Below are 10,185 nucleotides of genomic sequence, written 5' to 3' on the forward strand. Positions count from 1 at the left end.
TTTGCCAATTATTTGATTTCATTTTCAATTGACCAATCTAAGATCATATTTATTTTGATAAATTATCAAAGTAGACATGAAAGGTAGATTTTATTACCTAATTTAGTAGCCATACGAAATCCTATTTTATTCATGTGTATGATGAAGTTCCATTAGAATAGTAATCATGCAAGATGAGAGATGGAGAATGATTGGAGCATTTTGTATTGTCACATTGGATATTAGATGTCATACTATTTGTTTTAATAGATTTTCACATGGTCCATTATAATTACAATGAGAGGAATATTACACTAATTGAATGAATTAAAGAAGGTATATATAAATAAAAACTCGATGCGATTTGAATTCCAACTCTTCTTTCTATATATAAATAATTTGTGTCATAGTTTGCTTTAAATTATAAATATTTGATCAATATTTTAAAAACTATGTTATTTAAATAGGTATAAAAGGAATATGGATAAATATATATTTATAAAAAATAAACATTTCTTTAAAATATTAAATAGTAAATTGTTGGATTTGCAAGAAAAACAATTTTTTTAAATAAAATTAGATTTACATAAAAAATTTAAAGGTACTTAAAATACCTTCTCAAATTAATTAATTAAAAAAGATATTTGATTAGTGATCAAGATAAGTTTCAAAAAAATTCAATAAAATTATTCTTATTTTTAAATAAAAAATATATTAAATTCAAAACAATATTATTTACTTACGTAATTTCCTACTTCTGCAATTATTATTCTTCCATGCAATCTTAGAGAAGAGATTGGAGAAGAGCATGGAGATTGGATCAGAGTAGAGATGGTTTGAGATTTGTGAGGAGTTCCTAGGGTTCTAGGAAGGATTTCAGTTAGTTAAGATGAGAACATTAGTTCCTTTTTTCTCCAGATTTGAAAAAAGAACTCTAAAGTAGTATGGAAACAATTCCTCGTGGCAGGGAGAAAGAAATGGTAGAAGGAGATCATCTCAAGTATCCTTTCTAGGGAAAAAATCAGCTTCTTTTCCGAACAGTATACCAATCTTTCTTCTCTGTCCTTCTGGGATTCCAATAAATCTTCCTTTACAAAGAAGGCTTGGTTAGCTGATCATTAGGATATCCATAAGAGAAGAAATGAAGCTTTGAGGTCATCATATGGGTGGAAGAAAAATCCCTTTTCAGAGCCATAGTTGAATAACCATTTTCCTCCTGATTCTAGTAGGTTTGGGAATCCTAGAAACATTTCCTTTCGGCCATACTTCCCTAACAACATTCTAATTTCACATAAGTCTCTACGTTTTCATCAATATAGATCTCGGGTTGGGGATAACTCCATTGGTTCAATATTTAGAAAGGTGTTCCCAAACTAAAATCATTTATGGAAACCTTAGAATCGCAACATATAGGATCCCAAATTTTCTAGTTCTTCTATGGATCAAGCAACAGAGAAAGAAGTAGAAAAATAGTCTTTCCCATTGGTAAAAGAAATTATTCAAGAAGGAGAAGTAGAGAACGATCATTTGTACTCTGCAAAAGTTCATATGGATTCAGCTAGCTTTGAATAAGGTAAAGAATTTTAGGTTGGCAATGGGGAAAGGAGTAAATATTCGAGTATTACACTTTCAAAATCTTCCCTCTCTCCTTAGATTCACAAATTTTGCCAACAACCACTAATTTGTACTTTCAAAAACCTTTATTGATATATTTTTTTAATTTCATTGTGTATCAAAGAATTGAAAAGGAGTTTTAGAAGTATTTCTAATATATCAAGGAAATGGCTTTTTTGTGTCACTTTTGGAATCAAAAGAAGAAAGAGACGTTGTTTTTAGATTTTCCTTCTTTGAAAATAAATTCAAAAAATGGTTGCTGGCCCCAAAAGTTGTTTTCTGAAGAACCCTCCCTAGTTTGTAGTATATGCCACTTACCTGATTATATTTCTTCTTCATGCCTGGACATCAATAGTTCTAGCAGTTGAGTTAACTCTAATTCATAGCCAATTATTTTCTCCATCTCCAATCATTTTCAATTCATGGAGGATATATTTGAAGCTTCAGAGGTCTTCCTTGAAATTTCTTCTCCTTGTTCCCCTATAGCAGTTTCTCAAATGATTTTGAGGAACTTTGAGATTCCATAGGATAATTTTTTCTTAAAAGACTTAAGATATTTTTTTTCAATGTTGGTATGAGGAAGTCAAGACAAAATGTTGGAAGAGATAGATAATGAAGTGCTAGGGGAAGATAAAGGGATAAGAGATCAATATCTTCATCTTCAAAAAGTAGAAGTTGCTAACTTAGAAACTGTAAATAAAAATTTACCTATTCTAATTCAATTAGTTGGATGAAATAACAAGATACCACTTTGTACGATCAATAGAAAAGAAGATTGGTTGCCTTCTTATTTCCCAATTCCATCAAAATTATACTAGAGGGAATTAATTTGGCAGAAATTTGGATAGAGGGTTGGAGAGGATTTTTCAGGGAAAGCGGTAAGGTAATCTATCTAAAAATTAAAATTACCTTCTAAACTTGGAAGGACTTAGAAGATAACAAGAGATGATTAAGTATAAAGGAAAGAAACTAATGAATTATGTAAAGAAGGGTTTTGAGATGAAAAAGGAAATTTTTCTTTGGCAAACCAGAGAATTTTTCCTAAAAATTGGTATTTAAGGCCTGGAAATGAATCTCTTTAAGAAATGGAGATTGGCTCAAACTGAGAATGTAGAAAGAAAATTTCCAAGGACAAGCATAAGGTTAATAATTCATTAAAAGATTGAGGAAGGCTCAATAAACCATTTTTTATAATTGACAAAGAAAAACCTTCAATCTGTTAGTGGAATTGTTCCTCGACCTGAAGTAAATGGATTGAGAGAGTTAGGGGATGAGTTCTCCACCTCTCCGAAAGACAAAAGTGGGAGGTGTATGGGCAATTAAAACAACTAGAAAAGGAAGTCATGTGGTGGATAAAATTCAAAAAAATTTATAGCTTGGAGTCTTATTTAAGTCGAAAGAAGGTTCGTGAGATTACAAGGTCAGAAAAATGTGAAAGGTTTTGAACTAGTGTCTGTGAAGAAGTTTGGAATGTTATCCTCTTTAGACTCATTTAGGAGGAATGATTATAGTTTGTCTTCGATTCTAGACTTCAATCAAAAGAACACAATCTCTTTAGAGGATGGTGAAGCTCCACCTGTAACTCAAACCTTCTCCTCTAAGGCTCTAGAGGTAAATAACTCTATCGAGGAGGGCTCTCCAGTCCCTGTCAAGTTAGCAGTTGTTTATTATTTTTTGAGAATTTCTAATAATCAATCTATAGATAATGAAGAATGTTAGATTGAAAAATAAACTCTTATTCAAAAAATTCTAAATCTTGAAGAGCCAGAGGAGGATGACATTAGAATATTAAAAGAGGATATAGATCAATTAGAAGTTATGGAATGCCCTAAATATAGAAGTTCCTTGGTTCTGCAAGAAAATCTATTGATAAAGATAAAACCAGATTGTGGTAAGTCTCCTAGTAGTAGGAGATGATGGAGATCATTGATATAACACAAAAAATTAGATGGTGAAGCCAAAGATGAGAAAAACATTTCAACACTCTGAATCATAAGATTAGGGAAACCCTTCCTCTTGGACCAATGCATATTATTTCATGAAATTTAGGGGACTAAATGCCCCTAACAAACAATGTTCAGTAAAGAACTGTATTAAACTTTCAAAAGTATATACAATTTCTCTAAAAAAGAAGCCAAGCTGAATGGAGAACAAATGACACCATTTAAAAGGAAATTAGGAGTATGGGAAGTTGAATTTCTTGAAGCAGTGTGCTCCTCAGGTGGTCTGGCTCTGTTTTGGAATCTTGGAAGGGTTTCCTTTGTGAAAACAACAAGTAGTATAAATTGGATTAGTGATTCCCTAATATATAACAATGGGGATGTTAACATAATAATTATTAATGTTTATAGGCTAGTATAAAACAATGAGAAGTTAGGAATATTGAGGGGCCTAGAAAAGGTTCTTCATTTGGCCCCTTTGGAAAACATAGTCCTTGGAAGTAACTTCAATGCAATTCTTCACATCTCAAAGAAAATTGGAGGCATTCAAAGAGAATCTCAGTCTCAACCAAAATTCAAGAGTTGGCTAGCTCGAAATACTTAATCAAAATAAAATAAAAGAATGGCTCTTTCACATGGAATAATATCAGGTTAGGATTCAACAATATTGTTGAATTATTGGACACGATCCTCTTTAGAGGAGATCTTTCCACTTTTCTCTTTTTGTTTAAATCATATAATTTACTTTCTTTAGGCTCAAATCATTTCCCTATATAGTTGGATATTTTGGGAGAGTTAAAACCTTTAAACCATCCCTTTAATTTTGAGAAAATATGGACGAAGGATCCAAGATTCTTTGAGATGGTTGAAAGCTGGTGGAAGGAAGTTCAGTGTGAAGGATCTAAATTATATTTCTTTGTAGTCAAACAGAAATCTATCAAGTAGAAGCTCTTAAAATGGAACAGGGAAAATTTTCTAACCATTTTTTTAGTCAAATTAAAATTTGAAGAGGAACTGGATTCTCTGAACAAAGAAGTTATTCTACACGGCATGGATCAAAACAATTTTCTTAAACAGAAGGAGCTTCTTAACTAGTATGAAGAGGCTTTGGCTAAGGAAGAGGTCTTTTGGAGACAAAAGTCTAGAGAAGTTTGTCTTGCAGAGGGAGATGGGAATTCAAAAAAATTTCACAACAATACCAAGAAGAGAAGGACAATTAATTAAAATTTAATGATTAAGGATGAGAAGGATATAATGATAAAGGATCTAGAGGAAATATTAAGAAAAACAGTGTCCTACTTCTATGAAATCTTAAACAATTGGTAAGGTTCAAATCTATCCTCACAAAAAAGCACTTTTGATTAAAATTTCAAGATTGATTTCAGAGTTGCGAAAAAGAATTCTAACTAAAAAATTACCATTTTGGGAAGTGGAAATATCTCTTAATAAACTGCATCCTAATGAATCTCCAAGCCTAGATGGATTTCCTACCAACTTCTTTCAAAAGTGTTGGCATTTCTTAGAGTTGAAATGATAGAAGCATTAGAGGAACTAATGAATTTAGGATGAGTATTCAAGTAAATTAACACTTCTTTTATTGCTTTAGTCCCAAAGAAAGAAAAGGCTTTAAAATTAGATGAATTCAGACCTATTTCCATATGAAATATAATTTATAAGTTGTTGTCCAAAGTTTTAGCTAATAGATTGAATAAAATCCTTCCTCTTTTAATTTTTGAAGGACAAAAATTATTAGTTCTAGGAAGATCAATCATTGACGGAGTAATTGTTGCCCAAGAATCTATCCACTCAATTTAAGTTAACAAGAAACTCAGCATGCTGATCGAACTAGATATTAGGGAGGCATATGATAAAGTGGATTGGTTATTCATATGTAAATAATTAGAAGCTTTTGTTTTTTCAAAAGAATGGATTAATCTAATCTTTTATTATATTTCTATTCATTTTTTGGTCCTACTTAATTGATCTCCAATAGGATTTTTGAAACCTCTAGAGGTATTCATCAAGGGGATCCTATTTGTCCTTTCATATTTATACTAATGGTAGAAGCATTAGGTAGGTCTCTAATCAAATCTCAACAAGATGTATTTATTAGAAGAATTAAGATTATAAATGAATTTGAAGCTATCACACATCAACAATTTGCGGATGACACAATTCTCTTTGGGCAGGCAGAGAAGAGGGAAGCAATGAAATTTAGAAAAATTCTTTGAATCTACTCCAAAGCTGCAAGTCAACAGGTAAACCAGATCAAGTATGAAGTTTTATTCTTTAATATTAAACCATTTCTTGAGCATGAGATCTTTTCTCTTTTCGGTTTTATGGAAGGAGAACATCCTTGGTCTTATTTAGGTCTAGCTTTACTAAAGGGTTTGAGATCATCCAATGTTTGGGACCCAATAGGAAAAAGAATAGACAAAAGGATGGAATCTTGGAAGACAAAATGATTGTCCTAGGAAGGAAGAGTAACTATGTTAAAATATTTTCTTTATACTCTACCTATCTATCTAATGTCCTACTTATCTCTCTATATTGGAGTAAACAATAAGCTAGTTGAGAAATTTAGAACCTTTCATTAGCAAGGTATGGTTGATAAAAAGAAAATAGCTATGGTCATTTGGGAAAATATTTGTAGGCCCAAAAACTTGGGGGGTGTTAGTTTGAGGAATCATCTTTGACAAAATAAAGCTTTAACATAAAAACTCATTTGGAAACTCTATAACGATTCGAATTTGAAATGGATGAAAATTTTAAAAGAGAAATATTTAGACGATTTGAGTTTAGAGGGGATCTTTATGTCTCAATATCCCCCAAAAGGATCAAGTGTGTAGAATTTTTTATTAAAATAAAGATAATTAATAACAAATTAGATCTCATGAAATATAAGAGATGGTCTCAAGGCTCTTTTTAGGTATAACTCTTTGGTAGGGTTTTCTGGCCTTAGACAAACTAACGAATGTCACAAGTTATTGAAAATAAAAATTTAGATTTTGAAAGTGAAAATGTTGAAAATGTTGAAAATGTTGAAAGTGATAATGAAAATGCTCAATATGTGGAAAATTTGACGTAGGAGGTGAAAATGTGGAAAATTTTGACATTGAAGGTGGAATTGTTCAACCAAGTGAACCATATGTAACACCTAATTACTTTAGAAATGAAGACGCTCTCATGGATGAAAGAAAAATTGCAAATCCAAGACCTTCAAGAACCCCAAAATGGTTATTTGAAATCGATGAGAACATTATTGCAAATCTTGAAGGTAAGAGGTCAATAAGAACCGTTCAGTTGTGGGCTACACAAATTTTTGACCAAAATTTTAGCAATAAGACATTGACCGAGCAATGCCAACTCTTTGTTCAATTGCTTAAGATGATAAAGATGAGACCATTGCTAAACAAATTGAAGATTCGTATGAACAAGAAGATGGAGAGAAATTCTATTATTGGAAAAAATCTATTTGATGCTCTCAATTCTATTGGAAAAAATACCAAAGAAAGAGATAAGAGAGTCGCTCGAAGAGTGATTACAACCTCCTTAGTAAGCCATCAATTAAGGAAGGATCGTCAAATGAGACAAACTTGTATTGATTTTAACATAAACTGTAAAACTTTGGATAGAGCACTTGCACGAAGACAAAGACTTGACGATCCACTTCAACAAGATACATGGGCTTTTGGTGAGAGGGTTCGACGTGTTGATAGAAAGTTGATTGACAATGTGAAGGAGGAGATTAAACAATTTTGGCACTCTAATTCTAGAGTGTCACCCAATGTAAAGGACGTTTTGAAATTAAGAATCGGCAACCGAGACCGCACACCACATCCCAAACATCAAGAGACTTGCAAGATCCATTTTTATGCCCTCGAGATGATGGCTGCTATTTCTATAGAAATGATTGTTTGAATGAGAAGTGCTCGGAATGTGGTGGGTTGTCAAAGTTTGTTTCATGTTTTCATGAGGGCAGCGAACACGAGTTTGGAAAGAATTATGTTGAGAAAAAAAGATATGAGACAGTGAAATATACTTTGAAGAGTGGAGGTGAAGGTTCTAGATGTGAATTAGTCTCAAGAGAAGTGAGTATTGCTGATTTTATTTTGGATTTTAAGGAGGATATTTTCTACAAGTATGCAAGGCACACCCATAGGTCTCAGTGGTTGGATCAATAGGTCAGGATGTGTAAGAACTTGCTTATCTATATTTTTACAAGTTAGGGCGCTCAAGGGACGACACCGGTAGGGTATGACCCCGAGCGTTCGACCGAGTGGGGGTGATAAATAGGAGCATGAATAGGGTAATAATGCCTAACTGGACATGTCGAAGTCGACGGTTCATCGTCGCAACAAGCTTTAATAATAATAAAGATATTTACTGTGTATGCAAGCTGCAATAATAGTAAAGCCTGTGGATATAGCCAAATTGATGAACCGTGTTAAAAACTTATATTTATTTATAATTTCCGAGATCCCAATCTGTCTAATTATTTTAGAGATGCTAGATTGTACAAACTGAAAAGTGTTCCAGAATAAATGATTTCAAAATATTTACTGCAAACTTATAATTATAACAACATATGATACATTAAACTGTAATTGTAAATACAATTTTCAAATTGCTTTTAGAATTAGACTGAATGTTCGCTTATCAGAACTAGTAATTTAATCTTTTCGTGAAATTCCTAAGGGGGATTTATTTGTGCATAATAAATAAATATTTTCGTGAAATTCCTAAGGGAGATTTATTTATGCATAATAAATAGATACTTTCTTCTAAATTAGATATTGGACAGTGATAATGACGATGACCATGATTTCTTAATAGGTAAATGGAATTCTCATTTGAGATTTTTTTGGAAAGAACGTTACTTAGATTATAAAAAAAAAAAAACTCTTGATATAAATTTTTTTGACAGTAACGGTCAATGTCGCAAGAAACTGGGTTGCCGAAGGATTTAAAAAGGAACAAAGAAACAGAGCCAGGCTATAATTTAAGTCATGGTTCTCAAAATCCTACTAGTCTTAAGCTTGAACCGAATCTTTGATGGGACGCCCTTTGAAATCTAGGAAATATATTAAAAGTATGGAAACAAGTACATAAAAAGGAAACAATGTAATTATTATTCACCAGCCACTATCATCAAATCCTATTGTGCGAATCAGGAGCCCAAGATGACAGACTGGGATTGCTTTTCATATTGGAAGTCATTAGACTGCGAGCTGTCTGCACACCACACAAAGATGCCGTGGAGCTTGCCAGAGTCTCTAAGCTTTCTGCACGCGTCAAAGAAGCCATTCGCAGGTGACAAACCTCCACTTCCCTCCGTCATGAAACTAGCCAGCACTTTTCCACCGCTATAGCGAGACTCCTGAGCGTTGAAATAGTTCATGAACTGTGAGACGCTGGTGCTCGAGTCATAGGCATAGAATTGGAAATTCACATAGTCAATTGAATTGCCGTAGTTTTTCCAGAGTGCAGTGTAATGGGATTGTATTGGGCCGTCGTCATAGGGAGCGATGGAGGCGAAGGAGATGACATTGTTCTGCTTTAATTGCGTGATGAGCTGCCCAATGCACTCAGAAAATGTGTTGGGATCGGAATAGTCGAAATGCTCATAATCGATGTCGATGCCGTCAAGATGGTATTGCTGGATTATGTCAGTGAGCGAAGAAACTGCATTGCTCACCCACGACGACACAGACGATGGTCTGAACTGGACGTTGCCACTGCTCACGCTGTCTCCACCTAAGCTGAGAGCAACTTTGACGTTCTTGTGTTGAGCTTTGATGGCTTGCACGGCGCTCGGGCTCAGATTGTCACTATCCCAGAAAATGTTGAACTTTCCATTTGTAGGAGAGCTTCCTGACGGGGTGTAGTCGATAGCGAAGGCCAAAATGAAATGAAATTGCGTGCCGGGATCGATTGGTAAGTCAGAAAATTTGACATTATCGAACTCGGCGCCAATGTATTCCCTAAAAAGTTTCGTGTTCGCACCTGAAATTTAATCCGGTTAATAAAACAATAAGGCTGCTAAATTAATGTGGCAACAATGTGAAAACAATATATAGCGATGGAGAGGACCGAATACAAACGAGAAGAACAATCTCTTATTCCCCTGTACTTCAATAAAAATAGAGTACAGTTAGACACGTACCTATTGTAGTAGGCACGAGCAACGCAAGAACAAGTAGAGAAATCTTGAAGAATTCAGCCATGGCGTTAGGCGAAGAAAGAAAGCGCAGCCTGAGAGGATTGTCGTGAGAAATATGGATGAACGATTAGAGCAAACAGTCCTATATATATACATACATGGAATAACTTTAAATTATGTAGACGGTATTTGTCGCTATCACGTGATGTGGGACACTAAACTACATATTAGGCGAGGTCATGTCACTTACTAATAGAATAAAACCTTGTGTATTTTTAACTATTCTTGTGCTTTCAGAAGGGTTCAAGAGTTTGTTATTTATCAGGCAAGAAACATCACGATGGCTGGCAATTTGGTCGATGCGTTTTCTTAGCCTATTTGTGAAGGTTCCATTGAAATTCTGTTTATGTTACTCTCCTCACTTCGACAGACGGCTACGTGAATACATACTAATGAAGCGTAGTTGTGCAAGTTACATTTTGGCTTTCG

General features: G+C 33.7%; 1 protein-coding gene across 1 annotated transcript; it reads right to left on the reverse strand.

The window, feature by feature from the left end:
* Nucleotides 1-5,766: 5,766 nt before the first annotated feature.
* On the reverse strand, nucleotides 5,767-9,760 carry LOC131034151 (chitinase 2-like). The gene is given in 4 exon segments (XM_057965542.1): nucleotides 5,767-5,777; nucleotides 7,853-7,895; nucleotides 8,722-9,572; nucleotides 9,700-9,760. Coding segments are annotated over 4 exon segments (966 nt in total).
* Between the last annotated feature and the right edge of the window lie 425 nt (nucleotides 9,761-10,185).

This window comes from Cryptomeria japonica, chromosome 1 (genome assembly GCF_030272615.1).
Source record: "Cryptomeria japonica chromosome 1, Sugi_1.0, whole genome shotgun sequence".
Lineage (NCBI taxonomy): Eukaryota > Viridiplantae > Streptophyta > Pinopsida > Cupressales > Cupressaceae > Cryptomeria > Cryptomeria japonica.